The 21,167-nt window shown below is 41.2% G+C and overlaps 1 protein-coding gene across 1 annotated transcript in view; it reads left to right on the forward strand.

Annotated features, from left to right (window-relative positions):
* The window catches only part of LAMB4 (laminin subunit beta 4), a 146,911-nt gene that overhangs the window by 14,876 nt on the left and 110,868 nt on the right, over positions 1 to 21,167 (forward strand). Inside the window, exons 2-3 of the mRNA XM_075859410.1 lie at positions 8,708 to 8,865; positions 10,007 to 10,142. Coding sequence (XP_075715525.1) covers positions 8,708 to 8,865; positions 10,007 to 10,142 — 294 coding nt within the window. The remainder of the gene's footprint in view (positions 1 to 8,707; positions 8,866 to 10,006; positions 10,143 to 21,167) is intronic.

The following is a 21,167-nucleotide window of genomic DNA, read 5'->3' on the forward strand; positions in this document are numbered from 1 at the left end:
GTGATCGGCGCTGTAGTGAAGATTACAGCAGTGTTTTTTATTTAGAAAAACAATAACTTTTGATGGAGTTATGACCTTTTTTTAGATTTATGCTAATTACTTTCTTAATGACCAACTGAACGTGTTTTTACTCTTGACCAAGTGGGCATTGTAAAGAGGAGTGTATGACGCTGACCAATCAGCGTCATACACTTCTCTCTATTCATTTACTCTGCACATAGTGATCTTGCTAGATCACGATGTGCTGTCACTTACTCACACATTAACGTTACTGAAGCGTCTTGAGAGTGAAAAGACATCACCTCCAGCCAGGACGTGATGACTATTCACAATCCCGACACTTCGGTAACGTTTGTGTGGGAGTTAATGACAGCAAGCGTGATCTCGTGTTACCGAAGTGTCGGGATTGTGAATAGACATCACGTCATGGCTGGAAGTGATGTCTATTTACTGTCAAGACACTTCAGTAACGTTAATGTGTGAGTAAGTGACTGCACATCATGATCTCGCAAGATCACTATGTGCTGAGTAAATGAATGGAGAGAAGTGTATGACGTTGATTGGTCAGCGTCATACACTTCTCTCCACAATGCCAACTTGGTCAGCGTCATACACTTCTCTCCACAATGCCCACTTGGTCAAAAGCTAAAAAACGCCCAGTTGGGTATTAAGAAAGTAATTAGCATAAATCTAAAATAGGTCATAAGTCCGTCAAAATGTATCGTGTTTCTAAATAAAAAAAACACTGCTGTAATCTACATTACAGCGCCAATCACATTATGTAGAAGATTGGGCACTTATAATGTGGTGACAGAGCCTCTTTAACAATATTTTTACAATTTTTGTGTAACTATTGATTGTACACAATGTTTGAAACGATTTTACACTGTCAATAAGTTTGTGTATCCTACTGTATATTCCTGAATAGTACATTTTCACTGCAGACCATTTGAATTGCACTTTAAAAAACTTAATGATGGGATCTTTACTGATTGCTTTGCACTGTGTTAATAACCTGAAGAAAGGCTCCGGTGTTAGGAGCTGAAACGTGGCACCGAGGGTAATAAAGTACCCACACTTTTTTCACTTGATCTACGGAGTTCTGCCTATTTTTTGCTGTGTGTATATACGGGACGAGGGTCTGTTCCCCAGGGCTTGCACCAATAAGCCGCCAGTGCTGTTGCATTTTTGTATTTTCTGTCTACATAGTTACATAGTTAGTACGGCTGAAAAAAGACACATGTCCATCAAGTTCAACCAAGGGACGGGAAAAGGGAAGGAAAAATTTCTACACATAGGAGCTAATATTTTTTTGTTCTAGGAAATTATCTAACCCTTTTTTAAAGCCATCTACTGTCCCTGCTGTGACCAGCTCCTGCGGTAGGCTATTCCATAGATTCACAGTTCTCACAGTAAAGAAGGCTTGTCGCCTCTGCAAGTTGAACCTTTTTTTCTCCAGACGGAGGGAGTGCCCCCTTTTTTTTGAGGGGGTTTTACAAGGAACAAGATTTCACCATATTTTTTGTATGTGCCATTAATATATTTATATAAGTTAATCATGTCCCCCCTTAGTCGTCTTTTTTCAAGGCTAAATAGGTTTAATTCTTTCAATCTTTCCTCATAACTTAAATTCTCCATGCCCCTAATTAGCTTCGTTGCTCTTCTTTGTATTTTTTCCAACTCCAGGGCATCCTTTCTATGAACTGGAGCCCAGAACTGAACTGCATATTCTAGATGAGGCCTCACTAAGTGGTAATATTACATCCCTGTCCCGCGAGTCCATGCCTCTTTTAATACACGACAATATCCTGCTGGCCTTTGAAGCAGCTGATTGACTTTGCATGCTGTTATTGAGTTTATGATTTACAAGTACACCCAGATCCTTCTCAACAAGTGAATCCGCTAGTGTAGCTCCCCCTAGGACATATGATGCATGCAGGTTGTTGGTACCCAGATGCATAACTTTACATTTAGCTACATTAAACTTCATCTGCCAAGTGGACGCCCAAACACTTAGTTTGTTTAAATCTGCCTGCAATTCATGAACATCTTCCATAGACTGAACTATATTACATAGCTTGGTGTCATCTGCAAAAATAGAAATAGTGCTATTAATCCCATCCTCTATATCATTAATAAATAAGTTCAATAATAGTGGTCCCAGCGCTGAACCCTGGGGTACACCACTTATTACCGGGGACCATTCAGAGTAGGAATCATTGACCACAACTCTCTGGATACGGTCCTTGAGCCAATTCTCAATCCAATTACAAACTATATTTTCTAAACCTATTAGTCCTTAATTTACCCATTAGGCGTCTATGGGGGACAGTGTCAAATGCCTTTGCAAAGTCCAAAAACACTAAATCCACAGCGGCCCCTCTGTCTAGACTTCTGCTCACCTCTTCATAAAAACAGATTAGGTTAGTTTGACAACTTCTGTCCTTAGTAAAACCGTGCTGGCTGTCACTTATAATGCTATTTATTGTCACATAATCCTGTATATAGTCCCTCAATAGCCCCTCAAACATTTTCCCCACGATGGATGTTAAGCTTACTGGTCTATAATTACCTGGGGAAGACCTAGAGCCCTTTTTGAAAATAGGCACCACATTTGCGCTGCGCCAGTCCCTTGGCACTATACCAGTCACTAGAGATTCTCTGAATATTATGAAAAGGGGGACAGAAATAACTGAACTAAGCTCCTTAAGGACTCTAGGGTGTAACCCATCTGGTCCCGGGGCCTTGTGCACATTTATTTTATTTAATTTAGCTTGGACCATATCTACATTCATCAAATTCAGTATATCAACTGATATATTAACAGCACTGGCAGCGGCTACATCAGCTGCTCTTTCTTCTGTTGTATATACAGAGCTAAAGAACCCATTTAGTAACTCTGCCTTCTCTTGATCCCCTGTGATCAACTCCCCATTACCATTATCTAGGGGTCCTACATGTTCAGACCTTGGCTTTTTAGCATTTATATACTTGAAGAATGTTTTGGGATTTGTTTTACTATCCTTGGCCACCTGCCTTTCATTTTGTATTTTTGCTAATTTTATTACATTTTTACAGATTTTATTAAGCTCTTTATATTTTACAAAGGCTACAGCTGTACCCTCAGATTTGTATTTTTTAAATGCCCATTTTTTGTCGTGTATTGCCCCTTTCACAGAAGGTGTAAGCCATGTGGGGTTTAATTTGAGTCGTTTATACTTGTTACCTATAGGAATAAATTTTGCACTATAATAACTCAAAGTAGATGTGAAAATCTCCCATTTATCATTTGTTCCATTATTTGACATTAGTTCTTCCCAGTCCATATCCTGAATTGCAGCCCTCATCCTGGGGAAATTGGCTTTCTTAAAATTAAATGTTTTTGCCCTCCCAGCCTGCGTTTGTTTTTTACAGTATAGGTAAAATGTAACTATATTATGATCACTGTTACCGAGGTTTTCATGAACATTGACATTCCCAACAAGATCTGCATTATTAGAAATGACCAGATCCAACAGAGCTTCACCTCTAGTCGGGTCTTGCACAAACTGGCCCATAAAATTTTCCTGCAACAGGTTGAGGAAATGTCTCCCCTTTGCAGTTGAAGCTGAACCATGACACCAATTAATATCCCGGAAATTAAAATCTCCCATTATCACTACAGTACCCGCCTGTGCAGCCCGCTCCATCTGTTTATATAGCTGAACTTCCATCTCCTCAGTTATATTGGGGGGTCTATAGATTACACCAAAAGTAATTTTTTCAGTGTTTACCTCCCTTTCTAGTTCCACCCACAAGGTTTCAACCTCCTCACAGTATTCACCCACTATTGTCTCTTTCACACTCGCCTTCATATCACTTCTCACATACAGACATACACCACCACCTTTCCTATTTGTCCTGTCTTTCCGAAAAAGTATAAAACCCTGTAGATTTACAGCCCAGTCATGTGAAGAGTCCAGGCATGTTTCAGCAACACCAACTATATCTATATTTTCTTCCAGTATCAAGGCCTCCAGCTCCCCCATTTTGCTTGCTAGACTTCTGGCATTTGTGAACATACACTTTAACTTGCCTGTCAGTTTTTCACTTTTATTATCAGAAATGTGATTTGACATTAATCGGGCCTTTTTATTTACACTGATGTTTTGTAACGAAAGGATCTCCTTATCTTGTTGTCTAGTCCTCTCCCCACATTCTGTTTCTCCCCCCACCAATATAGTCTGACCCCTCTCTAACCTGGCTACCCCTTTTTTTTTCTACATTGACCTCCCTCCTCAGCCCTAGTTTAAATACTCCGCCACCCCAGCTAGAATTCTCTCCCCCAGCACAGCGGACCCCCTTCCATTTAGGTGCAAATCATCTGCAGAATACAGTTTGTACCCCAATGAAAAGTCAGCCCAGTGCTCTAGGAACCCAAATCCTTCTCCTCTACACCAAGACTTCAGCCATGCATTTAACTCCCTGAGCTCCCGCTGTCTTTCCTGTGATGCGCATGGCACAGGCAGTATTCCTGAGAATACTACTTTCGAGGTCCTTCCCTTCAGCTTGTAGCCTAGTTCTTTAAAATTATTCTTAAGGCTCCTCCACCTACCATTTATTCTGTCGTTGGTACCGACATGGACCACGACAGCTGGATCATCACCAGCCCCTCCCAGCAATTTGTCCACCCGTTCCACCACATGCCGAACCCTGGCACCAGGGAGACAGCAAACCATTCGGTTGAGGTGGTCTTGGCGACAAATTATTCTATCCGTCTTCCTGATTATAGAATCCCCTACAACTATCAATTGTCTTGTCTTACCTGCATTACCATCCCGCCGACTACTAGCTGGGCTGTTCTCCCGGCTGTTAGGGAGATCAGTATCCACTAGGGCTGCCATTTTTGAGACTGACACCCTCGCATCATCACCCAACTTGGCAATTTTGCCTGGAATGTCAGAAACCGGATCGGCATTCCTTTTCTTTGACCCCTTTCTACTGCCCCTAACTACATTAACCCAGCTACTTACCTGATCCTGCTCACCCATGTCTTCACCCTCCAGTTGTAACCCACTAACTGCATGCTCCGTGAGCAGCAAGCTCAGCTCAAGATTGTCTATCCTCCTCAGTGTTGCATTCTGCTCCTCCAGATCTCTAATACGAGCTTCCAGGTGAACAACATGCTCACATCTGCCACAGAGATATTCACCCTTGAACTCCGGCTCCAGTCGTGCATACATATGGCAAACTGTGCACTGAAGAAAACCTCCAATCTTGCTATCCATTATCCAAGTTACAAAAAAAACAGCGAACAGGTGTTAATCAAAAAGAAGAAGTAGAAGAGCACTTACTGGGGCTTTAACTCCTCTTTTCAACTCCGGTTTTTGGAACTCCACTTGATCTACAACCCACTTGCTTTTTTCAAGCCACAGAGCAGCTAGATAAATAGATTTGGGGATAGATAGATAGATAGATAGATAGATAGATAGATAGATAGATAGATAGATAGATAGATAGATAGATAGATAGATAGATAGATAGAGAACCACTGATAATAGGTAATGGGCAAGGAAATATTTAAAGCATAATTTGATAGATATAGGAATTTTGCAGTTTTAATTTTAGAACAGATTTGCTGTCAATATAATTTGTGCAATGTCTTATAAGTAGCAGAACACATCATCAATGAAATAGATAGATAGATAGATAGATAGATAGATAGATAGATAGATAGATAGATAGATAGATAGATAGATAGATAGATAGATAGATAGATAGATAGATAGATAGATAGATAGATAGATAGATAGATAGATAGATAGATAGATAGATAGATAGATAGATAGATAGATAGATAGATAGATAGATAGATAGATAGATAGATAGATAGATAGATAGATAGATAGATAGATAGATAGATAGATAGATAGATAGATAGATAGATAGATAGATAGATAGATAGATAGATAGATAGATAGATAGATAGATAGATAGATAGATAGATAGATAGATAGATAGATAGATTAGATTTGTTAGCCATTGAGAAGGGAAAGAAACTAATATATATGAGTGATTTATTTGGTAATGTCCTAGCAATGCACAGGTACTGGAGGCAGAGGGTACACTAAGAATGATAACAGTAGGCGTGTAATTTTTGCCTTTCTTTTGTAATATTGCTTTAATAAGTGACACACATAATACTCTATTTGTATTTCAGATGTACTAATAAACGACCCTCTTTTACACTCCATATGTAAGGTTCTATTCACACCTGCACCTGCTTTTTTGTATTTCTGTTCCGTCATAGGAACACAAAAATTAAAAAAACTTAAGTGCATGTCGGAAAACAACAGCGCCAGATGGAACCAATATACTTTAATGGATTCCTTCGGGTTTTCGTTATGGTTTCCGTCATTTTTCCGGACAGAATAGAGCTGAATGCTGCGCTATTCTGGCCGGCAAGTATAATGGAAGGTTCCGACTGAGGTTCCGTTAGAAACCTCCAACGCAAATGTGAACAAAGCCTAGGGTTGTTTTCTTGCTCTTTTATGTGTGTGTTTGACCATTGTTGCCAGATATTACATTGCAATACACAACATTTAAAAACAAATACATTCACACAATTCAGCACAGAACTTGTGCAATTCCTATATAATGTGGCAGGTCTTACAAAGCGCAGCACACCCTGACTCTGGGGTTATAGTGTTGTTTTTTATTGTTTTACTACAATTGAATAAAACACAGGTGGCAGAAACTTCATGTATTAATTTGATCATGATTTTCCATGGAAGCAATAACTAGAAATGTGTATTTTTTTTCACCTGTGGTAACAGTGTGGCTCTCTTCACTAATGGGACATGTGTATGCATCATCATAACAGTCTAAGAGAGTATACCTGTGAGAAGAGAGTTGAAGCTAAAAGCAAACAGCATCCCAATACATCCACGAGTAGATAACCACTACATGCATGCAGATAAGACAGACCTCTGTGAGGAAAAAGACAGACCTCTGTGAGGAAAAAGACAGACCTCTGTGAGGAAAAAGACAGACCTCTGTGAGGAAAAAGACAGACCTCTGTGAGGAAAAAGACAGACCTCTGTGAGGAAAAAGACAGACCTCTGTGAGGAAAAAGACAGACCTCTGTGAGGAAGAAGACAGACCTCTGTGAGGAAGAAGACAGACCTCTGTGAGGAAAAAGACAGACCTCTGTGAGGAAAAAGACAGACCTCTGTGAGGAAAAAGACAGACCTCTGTGAGGAAGAAGACAGACCTCTGTGAGGAAGAAGACAGACCTCTGTGAGGAAAAAGACAGACCTCTGTGAGGAAAAAGACAGACCTCTGTGAGGAAAAAGACAGACCTCTGTGAGGAAGAAGACAGACCTCTGTGAGGAAAAAGACAGACCTCTGTGAGGAAAAAGACAGACCTCTGTGAGGAAAAAGACAGACCTCTGTGAGGAAGAAGACAGACCTCTGTGAGGAAAAAGACAGACCTCTGTGACGAAAAAGACAGACCTCTGTGAGGAAAAAGACAGACCTCTGTGAGGAAAAAGACAGACCTCTGTGAGGAAAAAGACAGACCTCTGTGAGGAAGAAGACAGACCTCTGTGAGGAAAAAGACAGACCTCTGTGAGGAAAAAGACAGACCTCTGTGAGCAAAAAGACAGACCACTGTGAGGAAAAAGATAGAGCAGGCAACGGAGGCAGTGTTCCCCTTCACTGCGTGTCGCCACGTGACCAGTAACATGATGAAGGGGCTGGCTGTCTGACTCAGTTTATTAACTAAGCCAGCTCCTTTCTATGTCCCGGATACACACATTTGTTTATTTATTTAAAAAAATTCTCTGAGGAATAACAGAGGAACGGCACAACTTTCTATGAAAAGATCCTCCAGAATTGTTATTTTATGAGAAATACATTTTAGGTAAATACAACAAAAACATGCTCCTAGACTAGGGATTGACATAGGGGCGTGTTTTTGCCACCATGACAACCCCTGTCCTTTTGCCCTATTAGGTAATGACCCTCCTTTATTTGTCCCAACGCAGAGCCGCTCTGGTGGAACTAGTGCGTCCATACATTACAAGGACAGCCATCCATTGGAATGGCTGGCATATAATATAATATGTGTGGCTGCCCATGACTGCTCGTTGGGGGGGGGGGGGGGAGAGTACTTGGCTTCTTATTTAAAAAGGGGTTGTATTCATGAGACAACCTTTTAAGTTTTAAAGATGCCTGAGACATAATTTTGAAACGTCACGTGGCCCATGGTAAATATTTTTAATACTAACAACTCTTGTGAAACACACAAAAGCTCTGTGCCAGCTCTGACTGCCATACATGTGTCCATTGATAAATATGTCTCACTGTCAGGGTAACCTCACTGTCTACCACTTTCATGTAATGTTTCTTTAGAAAGACAAAATCCAGAACGGTCTTAGGTGTTGTTTGCAGTTTAAAAACCTTCTGTTATCGATGGATAAACGTAGGGGAAGTCATCTATTACAATTTGTAGATCCCTATTCTTGTCATTGTGATGCAATATGTTACCCCAAAATCCAGGAAAGATACGAACTTGCATATTGATCTATCCTTTGCCTAATTTAACTACCTTTTTTTTTGTGATGAAATTTATATAAATAAGGAAGACAATTCCGGAATTTATTTTGTATTATTCTGATGCCAAATAATTCATGAACTCATCAGGTTTTTTTCTTATCCCAATGAGAGCTTCTAAGTCTTGTCAGTGGTCAGGGAAACTGTGAAGATGGCTCCTGTTATCCAACACTTGGGGATCTTCTGGTGGGACGCAGTAAACAGCTGTCAGCATCTTCCACATGTGGACAAGAGGAGCCTCGGAGATACTGCATTATCAGCTACTTAGAGGTACAGTTTAATAAACACTATAACTGTGGCACTAGTAAATATCTTAAGAGAACAATTTCACAGTCTAAGAGCTCATGTACATGAAGGTCATATGTTGCGTCATTAGTAGCGAGCCGTACAATCTCCATTCTGTTGTACAGGCTCCATTGGTTGCCATATGTACAGAGATATGCTCTCTTAAAAGAACAGCTTGTGCCTAAGGTGGTTCTCATGCTTTACTATGGGGAAATATAGAAATGTATGCATGTATGTAAAAATGTATTCATATCTTATAAAGGGATAGCATATCGCTAGGACGTGCCATCACTTTATGATCGGTGGGAATCCAACCTCTGGGACATGAGTCCCAGAAGTTGGATTCCCACCGATCATAAAATGATGGCACGTCCTAGCGATATGCTATCCCTTTATAAGATATGAATACATTTTTACATACATGGGCAATCCTAAGAATGAAGAGGTTGCAGCGCCGGTATAGTGCTGGATCCCCTTCACTCTTTTCCTTTTACAGTTTTAGCTATAGATGCCATCCGTTCCTCACACAGCCTATTTTCAGCTGTTTTTCAGGCCATAAACGCCCCGAAAAACGGCTAAAACGACGGAGTCTGAACGCCTCCAAAAATCTGCCCATTGATGTCAATGGGAAAATGGCATTTCGTTCCCACAGGGCACTTTTAAAAAACCACCCCGTAAAAAAGAAGTGCATGTCACTTCTTGAGCCGTTTTTGGAGCCATTTTTCATTGGGTCTATAGAAAAACAGCTCCAAAAATGGCCATAAAAAAAGCATCAAAAAATGCCTGATGCATAAAAAAACGGCTGTAAATCAGAGGCTGTTTTCCCTTGAAAACAGCTCCGTATTTTACAGCCGTTTTTCGTTTTGTGTGTGCACATAGCCTATTAATTGCTGTGTAAACTCATTCCCCACAATGCAATGAAAACCATACTGGGATAAATAATAGAACAGTCTTGATCTCCGCCAGCTTGCTTTAGAAATGACAATATGGTAAGGACATTTATAACACATTTTGAGTCTATTTTGCAAATAGTATTTGTATCATCACATATTTCTTTATCTAGCTACATATCTGTGTAGAGAAAGAAAAATACATTGATGCATATTTATGTCTCTTTTTATCATAGGATGATCAGAAATGTTTCATCTGTGATTCCAGGAATCCATATAATCAGTATTATAATACCAATAGTCACTGGATTGAAAATGTTATTTCAACATTTGATCCAGATTGGAAAAAGAAGTGGTGGCAGTCTGAAAATGGTAAGACTTTGTGTATAACTATTGTTAAAAAAAAAGTATAACTAATGTCAAAAAATATTCTATTATACAGAATAAATACAATAACGTAAATGATTATAATAAAGTATAAAGAAAGTTCAGATCATTAACTACTTGCTGACACATGAAAAGTATGCGTCTCACGAACGAGAGGGCAGTAACCGTATAATGACGAGCACTGCTAGTAAGATCACATGATCAGGAGCAGGGCAATATCTGTAATACACAGATGCAACCTTGCTTTAAGCACTGCTAGTAAGATCACATGATCAGGAGCAGGGCAATATCTGTAATACACAGATGCAACCTTGCTTTAAGACTTTGTTCACACTGTGCAAATTTTCTGAAGATTTTGAATACATTTCTTGAGCCAAAACCAGGAACGGACCCTAAACAGGAAAAATATATCTAAAGGAAGGACTTACAGATCTGCTCTCCTGGATCCAATTCTGGTTTGGCTTAAAAAATGCATTCAAAATCTTCAGCAGTGCGTCAACAAGGCCTAATGGTAAAAATCAGAGAAACCGCTGATCTCTGCCATTCAACTTTTTGTATGTTGTGATCAATGCTTATAATGGCATACAAAAGAAAATGCATTTAAGGCCGCATGGTTTTTACATGTGTTTTTAACGCGTTTCACCTGTAAAAACTGTGCTGCCAAAAGGTGCACTTAAGAGCTGCAGTAATTGATAGTAAAACAGTGTGTGGTTTAGCAGCATGGATTTTGACCACACTAGACCACAATTTTCATGCCGTTTTGTTGACGTTTTTGGCTCAGATTTTTTAGCTCAATTCAGAAAGATTAAATAAGAAGTAAAAGTGTAAAGAAAATACAGATGCATCTCCTTTCTTTTGTGACCCCTCCTGTGATTGGCTAAAAAACTGAGCCAAAAATATCGCCAAAAACTGCATTAAAACTATATGTGGGATTCTGGCTTAAGAGTGCCTATACAACTAGTGTGATCAAAACCCATGGAGCTAAACCACACACGGTTTTATTTTTTTTCTGTGCATTTTACTGTGGAAACGCAATTGAGATGTGGAAAAAATTGCAGATTTTCCCGCAGCGGTTTAACCGGTTAAGGACTAGGCTGTTTTACAGCTAAATGACCAGAGCAAATTTCACAATTTTGCTACGCGCTTTTTAGATGACTATAACTCAGCAGGTGAATAAAGTTCATCTTTGAATTTTACACTCTTTTTAAAGGACAGATAGGGCTTTGTTTTAGTGGCATTTGTCAGTATATATAATTATTTTTTTTTTCTCTAAAGTGGGCAAAATTGGAAAAAAATGCAAGAATTTAACAATTGCGTCGGTTTATGCTAGCATTTTTCACACACGGTATGAACCACGGCCAAAATTAATCTCCTTTCACATTCTTCCACTTCTCCCGTGCATGGGGATACCAAATATGTGAGCCTTATTCACTGTGCGGGCATGTGCCAGGGCTTGGCATAAAAGGAGGCTTTTTGGCCTTTTCGGTCCAGGAATTTTGCATTTGATTTTATAGCCGTATACTGTTTTCTGGGGGGCGTAATGCTGCTGAAACATTAGAATCACCCCATAAATGACTTCATTCGCACAAGTAGACCCCACAAGGTTTCCTTCAAGGGGTTTATCATATTTTTAGCAAGTCCAGTTTTCTTCTGAAAGTTTCTTGAATAAGATGGAACAAAATAAAATCAGCACTTTTTTAGCAAATGCGTCAGTTTAGGCTAGTATTTTTCACACACGGTATAGACCACGGACAAAATTCATCTCCTTTCACATTCTTCCACTTCTCCCGTGCATGGGGATACCAAATATGTGTGCCTTATTCGCTGTGCGGGCATGTGCCAGGGCTTGGCATAAAAGGAGGCTTTTTGGCCTTTTCGGTCCAGGAATTTTGCATTTGATTTTAGAGCCGCATACTGTTTTCTGGGGGGCCTAATGCTGCTGAAACATTAGAAACACCCCATAAATGACTTCATTCACACAAGTAGACCCCACAAGGTTTCCTTCAAGGGGTTTATCATATTTTTAGCAAGTCCAGTTTTCTTCTGAAAGTTTCTTGAATAAGATGGAACAAAATAAAATCAGCACTTTTTTAGCAAATGCGTCAGTTTAGGCTAGTATTTTTCACACACGGTATAGACCACGGACAAAATTCATCTCCTTTCACATTCTTCCACTTCTCCCGTGCATGGGGATACCAAATATGTGTGCCTTATTCGCTGTGCGGGCATGTGCCAGGGCTTGGCATAAAAGGAGGCTTTTTGGCCTTTTCGGTCCAGGAATTTTGCATTTGATTTTAGAGCCGCATACTGTTTTCTGGGGGGCCTAATGCTGCTGAAACATTAGAAACACCCCATAAATGACTTCATTCACACAAGTAGACCCCACAAGGTTTCCTTCAAGGGGTTTATCATATTTTTAGCAAGTCCAGTTTTCTTCTGAAAGTTTCTTGAATAAGATGGAACAAAATAAAATCAGCACTTTTTTAGCAAATGCGTCAGTTTAGGCTAGTATTTTTCACACACGGTATAGACCACGGCCAAAATTCATCTCCTTTCACGTTCTTCCACTTCTCCCGTGCATGGGGATACCAAATATGTGTGCCTTATTCACTGTGCGGGCATGTGCCAGGGCTTGGCATAAAAGGAGGCTTTTTGGTCCAGGAATTTTGCATTTGATTTTAGAGCCGCATACTGTTTTCTGGGGGGCCTAATGCTGCTGAAACATTAGAAACACCCCATAAATGACTTCATTCACACAAGTAGACCCCACAAGGTTTCCTTCAAGGGGTTTATCATATTTTTAGCAAGTCCAGTTTTCTTCTGAAAGTTTCTTGAATAAGATGGAACAAAATAAAATCAGCACTTTTTTAGCAAATGCGTCAGTTTAGGCTAGTATTTTTCACACACGGTATAGACCATGGCCAAAATTCATCTCCTTTCACGTTCTTCCACTTCTCCCGTGCATGGGGATACCAAATATGTGTGCCTTATTCACTGTGCGGGCATGTGCCAGGGCTTGGCATAAAAGGAGGCTTTTTGGTCCAGGAATTTTGCATTTGATTTTAGAGCCGCATACTGTTTTCTGGGGGGCCTAATGCTGCTGAAACATTAGAAACACCCCATAAATGACTTCATTCACACAAGTAGACCCCACAAGGTTTCCTTCAAGGGGTTTATCATATTTTTAGACAGTCCAGTTTTCTTCTGAAAGTTTCTTGAATAAGATGGAACAAAATAAAATTAGCTTTTTTTTTTAACAAATGCGTCAGTTTATGCTAGCTTTTTCACACACAAAATGGACCACGGACAAAATTCATCGCATTTCACATTCTTCCTCTTCTCCCGTGCATGGGGATACCAAATATGTGTGCTTTATTCATGGGCATGTGCCAGGGCTTGGCATAAAAAGAGGCTTTTTGGCCTTTTCGGTCCAGGAATTCTGCACTTGATTTTATAGCAGCATACTGTTTTCTGGGGGGCCTAATGCTGCTGAAACATTGGAAACACCCCATAAATGACTTCGTTCACACAAGTAGACCCCACAAGGTTTCCTTCAAGGGGTTTATCATATTTTTAGCAAGTCCAGTTTTCTTCTGAAAGTTTCTTGAATAAGATGGAACAAAATAAAATCAGCACTTTTTTAGCAAATGCGTCAGTTTAGGCTAGTATTTTTCACACACGGTATAGACCACGGCCAAAATTCATCTCCTTTCACGTTCTTCCACTTCTCCCGTGCATGGGGATACCAAATATGTGTGCCTTATTCACTGTGCGGGCATGTGCCAGGGCTTGGCATAAAAGGAGGCTTTTTGGCCTTTTCGGTCCAGGAATTCTGCACTTGACTTTAGAGCCGCATACTGTTTTCTGGGGGTGTAATGCTGCTGAAAGATTAGAATCACCCCATAAATGACTTCATTCACGCAAGCAGACCCCACAAGGTTTTCTTCAAGGGGTTTATCATATTTTTAGACAGTCCAGTTTTCTTCTGAAAGTTTCTTGAATAAGATGGAACAAAATAAAATTAGCAATTTTTTAGCAAATGCGTCAGTTTATACCAGCATTTTTCACACACGGTATAGACCACGGACAAAATTCATCTCCTTTCACATTCTGCCACTTCTCCCGTGCACGGGGATACCAAATATATGTGTCTTATTTATCACATAGAGATGTAGGAGGGCGGACGATAGAAGAAGATTATTTCACATATCGCTTTTTTTCAAAGCTGGTTTTACAAAACTCAACAGAGTTTCTATAACACTTCCAAAATATCTGCTCGTCCACACTTACATTCTGCTCAGGGGTGTAGAGTTGCAGAAATAAATTATTCAGGGAATTTATTAGCGGTCTTATTTTGAACAACCGATCCCGGTTTGCATCGGTACTTGGGGGGGCCTGTGCGTTGTCATTGAAGTGGAGGAACCTCATTATTGTCTCATAACGAGACCTGGGCATTACTGCAGAATATACTGGGGTGGCTTGGGCGGGTCTTGTTGACCAGTAAGACCTAATGGAGGGCTTTTTGACAATACCCATATTTAGGTAATTCCTGCAAATTGGTGGGCGTCCAATCTCTGGCATGGGTGGATGAAGGTTTCTGCCTTATATATTGCGTGGCATATAAATTTGTTTCGTGGACAATCTGATTTAGGATGTCGTCCGTTATAAATAAATGGAAGTAATCCATTTGGACAAAATTTGTATTGTCCACGGTTATGCCAGGAGTGGTCGTAAATCCGTGGATTCTAGGCCCAAAAGATGGGGCAGGTGCCCATACAAGAGCCTGGACTGGAGGGACCAGGCTGTCCCGTGCTACAGCGCTACTTGGCCCTGCGCTTTCATGTTCTGCAGTTTCGACTGCATCAGGGACAACGTCCCCTGAAGATGAACCTGAAGTGACGCTGTCATCGTCACTACCTAAAACAGGTTCCATCTCGGACGCCATCTCTGATGCGGTCTCCGACTCAGACCACAGCATGGCGTATGCCTCCTCGGCGCTAAACAACTTCCTCGCCATAACGTAACTAACACTAACACTAACTAAACAAATTTTATTTTTTTATTTTTTTTATAAAACACACAAACTAAGGCCCCATGCACACGACCGTGCCCGCAATTGCTGTCCGCGATCGCGGGCACGGCCGGCCGCTGACTGACAGCCGCATTTTCGGGCCGTGCTCCCATACAAAGTATGGGAGCACGGCCCGCAAAATGCGAAAGAACGGACATGTTACATAATTCCCGGAACATTTCCACGGCACTGACACCCTTCCGTAGTGCTACTGAAAGGTGTCAGCGTTCAATGAAAGTGAATGGCTCAGTTTTTGCGGACCGCAGCTGCGGTCCGCAAAAACGGAGGTTTTTTGCTGTCGTGTGCATGGGGCCTAACTGCTATATATATCTACACTACCGCTAACAAAAAAATAAACCGCTATTGCTATATATATTATATATATGTGGATATATATATAATTATATACTCCCTACCTGCCTATTCTAATAGAATAAAAGAAAGAAAGGTAGATAGATAGAAAAAAAGATAGATGGATAGATTGTATAGATAGATAGAAATCTATCTATACAGAGAATGTTTTATAGTGTAACTGTTTTTTTTTTGTGTAACTGTAATCTTCTGGCAGCAATTCTCCCGAGTCTCTTTTTCTCCTCAAACTGAAACAATATTTGAGGAGAAGAAAAGAGGCAGGAGATTTACTGCCAGAAAACTCAAAATAAAACAAATGTGGTCGCTGTGATTTTCACAGCGACCACATGTTCAGGGACCATCAGATTGGTCCCTGATACTCTGCCCAGTGCCCAGAGCTGTTGGTAACAGCGAGGGCACAGGGCTGTGTGCACGCGATCGCGGGCACAGGGCTGTGTGCACGCGATCGCGTGCACACTGTTTTATAAGCAGAAATGCATGTGATCGCTGTGATTGGTTGTCACAGCGACCACATGTTCAGGGACCATCAGATTGGTCCCTGATACTCTGCCCAGTGCCCAGAGCTGTTGGTAACAGCGAGGGCACAGGGCTGTGTGCACGCGATCGCGTGCACACTGTTTTCTATGCAGAAATGCATGTGATCGCTGTGATTGGTTGTCACAGCGATCACATGTTCAGGGGCCAAAAGATTGACCCCTGACATTCTGCCCAGTGCCCATGGCTGTTAGCAACAGCCAGGGCATAGAGCTGTGTGCACGCGATCGCGCGTGCACAGTCTCTGAAGTGCGGCCGTATATATACTATACGCCGGACTTTAGAGACCCTGACCGCTGGCCGTATATTTACGGCCAGCGGTCGGGAACCTGTTAACCCGGGGTTTTAGTGTAAAGCATTTACTGTAATAAACTTTATGTGCACCTGCGGATTTCCAGCAGTTTTTACAACCATTCCGCTGTCTTAAAGAAGCTCTGTCACCACATTATATGTGGCCTATATTGTACATGATGTGGTCGGCGCTGTAATGTAGATTACAGCAGTGTTTTTTATTTAGAAAAACTATCATTTTTGACGGAGTTATGACCTATATTAGCTTTATGCTAATGAGTTTCTCAATGGACAACTTGGCGTGTTTTACTATATGACCAAGTGGGCGTTGTACAGAGGAGTGTATGACGCTGACCAATCAGTGACCAATCAGCGTCAAACACTTCTCTCCATTCATTTACACTGAAGATCGCGATATAGCTATATCGCGATCTGCAGTCACATAAACACACTATAACGCTACTCATGTGTCATGACAATGAATATACATTACATCTAGCCAGGACGTCATGTGTATTCATTCTCCTGACCACTTCTGTAGTGTCTCTGTGAGTTACAGCACAGCGAGATCTCGCTGTGAATGACAGTTTACAGTGTAATCTCGCAAGACTACACCTGCTATGCTGTAACTCACAGAGACGCTACAGAAGTGGTCAGGAGAATAAATACACATGACGCTCTGGCTGGAGGTAATGTATATTCATTGTCATGACACATGAGTAGCGTTATAGTGTGTCTATGTGTCTGCAGATAGCGATATAGCATAAAGCTAATATAGGTCATAACTCCGTCAAAAATTATCGTTTTTCTAAATAAAAAACACTGCTGTAATCTACATTACAGCACCGATCACATCATGTACAAGATAGGCAACTTATAATGTGGTGACAGAGCCTCTTTAATGCTGTACAAACCGCAACAAAACTTAAAGGGGTTGGCCAGGAAAAAATTATTTTCTAAAAAGTGTCCCCTAGCCTTGGTTTGCCTTCCCTAAAACCCCCTACTAACCTTTTAATGAGTTCCTTTTTTATCTCAATCGTCACTTGCTCTTTCTGTTTGTTCACATCCTTTTCTTCTGGTCGTAGCTGTTTCCTGTCTTGTAACCCACCCTACCAATGATCTCTTGCTATAGCTGAGAAGACAGCTTACAGTTCCACCCCCTTCCTCCCTCCACAGCATCCCAGCCATCTCTGTGCATACTGCCACGCCCCTTTATGTCCACAGGGTCCCTCCCTATGCTAATTACAGTCACCCAGCTCCCTACTTGCAAACTGTCACAATCACCCCCTAATAATCATCATGCTCCTCTGTCTCCATGTGTCCCTGCTCTGATTACAGGCACCCATTTCCCACCTTGCACACTGTCACAAACACCCTCTAATAATCATCATGCTCATCTGCCTACATCTATCCCTGCTCTAATTACAGACACCCATCTCCCTCCCTGCACACTGTCACAAACACCCCCTAATAATCATCATGCTCCTCTGTATACATCTGTCCCTGCTCTAATTACAGGCACCCATCTCCCTCCCTGCACACTGTCACAAACACCCCCTAATAATCATCATGCTCCTGTGTCTTCATCTGTCCCTGCTCTAATTACAGTCACCCAGGTCCCTCCCTGCAAACTGTCGCAAACAACCACTAATAATCATCATGCTCATCTGTGTCTCCATCTGTCCCTGCTCTATTTACAGGCACCCATCTCCCTCCCTATACACTGTCACAAACACCCAGTAATAATCATCATGCTCTTCTGTGTCTCCATTCATCCATTCTCTAATTACAGTCACACAGCTCCCTCCCTGCACACTGTCACAAACAATCACTAATAATCAGCCTGCTGCTTTGTGTCCCCATATGTCCCTGCTCTAATTACAGTCACCCAGCTCCCTCCCTACACACTGCCACAAACACCCCCTAATAATCATCATGCTCCTGTGTCTTCATCTGTCCCTGCTCTAATTACAGTCACCCAGGTCCCTCCCTGCAAACTGTCGCAAACAACCACTAATAATCATCATGCTCATCTGTGTCTCCATCTGTCCCTGCTCTATTTACAGGCACCCATCTCCCTCCCTATACACTGTCACAAACACCCAGTAATAATCATCATGCTCTTCTGTGTCTCCATTCATCCATTCTCTAATTACAGTCACACAGCTCCCTCCCTGCACACTGTCACAAACAATCACTAATAATCAGCCTGCTGCTTTGTGTCCCCATATGTCCCTGCTCTAATTACAGTCACCCAGCTCCCTCCCTACACACTGCCACAAACACCCACTAATAATCATCATGCTGCTCTGTGTCTCCACCTTTCCCTGCTCTAATTACGGGCACCCATCTCCCTCCCCTACCGCTTTTCACAGCCTTAAAGATCCTGGTACACACAATCCAGTCAGCACATCTTCCTCACCTGCTGCTTGATCTGTGCCAAGAGATCCTGTATTAGGGTAAATTCAAACGTATAAGTATAGGAAAGGGAAGTGGGAAAAGTAGTGTGTATTACCAAAATAGAAAAAATAAATATTTTATTGAAACAATAAAAAAAAATGTTAGATGGAAATAGTGTTGTACCAAGATCACCTAAATTGGCACATAAGGCAAATTATGTCTAGAATAAATATGCTCCGTTTTATAAAAACGGATAAAACGGAGCATATTTATTCTAGACATAATTTGTCTTAGTGTGCCAATTTAGGGGATCTTGGTACAACACTTTTTCCATCAAACATTGTTTTTCTTTTTTTTTAATTGTTTAAATAAAATATTTATTATTTTTTCTATTTTGGTAATACACACTACTTTTCCCACTTCCCTTTCCTATACTTATATATCAATAATTGGTGGTGTACACCTAGTGTGAATCTAATTGCTCTAACATTATATATAAAATTGTACGAGGGTAATACCTATTAAAATATAATAAGTTCAAACGTAGCATAAATACTGCAGATTTTCTGCAACAGATTTTGTTGACACCCCTTGAGGAAGCATACCGCGAAACGCGCGTTGGGGTTTTCCACACGTTTGTCAGGCTCCTGTGTACACTCTCCTATGGGTAAGACTTCTTAATACTTGGGGAATGTATGGAAGTATCAGTCTGTGACTGATTGATTATTGCTTAACTGTGCTTTTTGAACTACGTAGACTTGCACCAGCATTATATTGTGTCTATGTCTCTACCTTTCATACTTATGCCAGGATATGCCATCTAGTGCTTTTCACATACTGCCTCTTATCCACTCCCCATAACGGTCTACTGTACCCTTATACGCAACTTATCGAGTCTGCCTTTCTGTATTGGCATTTTATAGAGTCACTCTATCCAATTGTACCTTTTTAAAAAAATTTCTGTGTATATAACTATGTTCAATAAAGTTTTTTCAGTTTTTTACTATATGGCTTCTACGCTCCTTTCTCTCCTCTGTGTATGAAATACTTATCTAGGAGTGCCTTAAATACTAGTTTGGTAGTATGCTTTACATTAATAGCATCTAACCCCTTATTGCTATTTGCAAGAGGAGTTCTTTTGTGTATAATAATAAGTTCAAACGTAGCATAAATACTGCAGATTTTCTGCAACGGATTTTGTTGTGAAAAATCCATAGCATAATACAGAAGCAGCAAAGTGGATGAGATTTGAACAAATCTCACCCACACACTGCGTAAATTCTGAGCGGAGAAAAACGCTCAGAAATCGACCAGCGGTGCATTTTTTTTTTATTAGGCAGCACATCAATTGTATTTCTGTAATCGTTGCTTATTTGTTGCGGGTTTTCCCCATTGAATTCAATGGGGAGGTAGAACCAGCAACAAATAGCACATGTTAAATTTTTTGGCGGCGGAAAGGCAGCGATTCCGCCGTAATAAACGCAACTCAAAAAAGAAAATCTTATACTTACCCAGAATTATTCCTGGGATGACGTTTCATCCCATGTCACCGCATGGGATGAAACGTCGTCCCAGGGAACCGCCCTGCAAGACTGCAGAGGGATGCATCGCCATGGCTATGTAAGTAAGTAATTTTTTATTTATGTGCAGCTTTCCGCAGTGGATATATTGGCTGGAACTCCCTGCGGTGCCCAGGCCGGATACACTGTGTGCTGTACCATAAATGTATGTAATTCTCTCCCTTATGCCATACCGAAGTGGTGCGCGTAGCGCGGCATGGCAATTTTTTTTCCTTTTAAGTTGCATCTCTAAAGCCACCCATACACACCTGGTTCATCCCACACAGTATCATGCTCCCATAGTTCTTTCCATAGTATAATGCCCCCATAGAACCACTCACACAGTATAATGCCCCTACAGCTGCCTCCTACGGTATAATGCCAAATAGCTGCTGCCCCCACACAGTATAATGTCCTCTAATTGCCCCATACAGTATAATGCCCCATAGATGCACCAATACAGTATAAAGCCAACACAGATGCCCCAATACAGTATAACACCCACACAGGTGCCCCCATCCAGTATAATGCCCCATAGCTGCCCTCATACAGCATAATGCCCACACAGATGCCCCCATACAGTATAATGCCCCCCAAAGCTGCTCCATACAATACAATGCCCACAGAGATGCCCCCATACAGTATAATACCCACACAGATACCCCCATAGAGTATAATGCCCCCATAGCTGCCCCATACAGTAAAATGCCCCCTTAGCCGCCCCTAATGCCAGTGCCCACGTATAGAGTTCCAGTGCCCACATAGATAGTCCCACAGTGCTCA

Source organism: Rhinoderma darwinii, chromosome 3 (genome assembly GCF_050947455.1).
Source record: "Rhinoderma darwinii isolate aRhiDar2 chromosome 3, aRhiDar2.hap1, whole genome shotgun sequence".
Taxonomy (NCBI): Eukaryota; Metazoa; Chordata; class Amphibia; order Anura; family Rhinodermatidae; genus Rhinoderma; species Rhinoderma darwinii.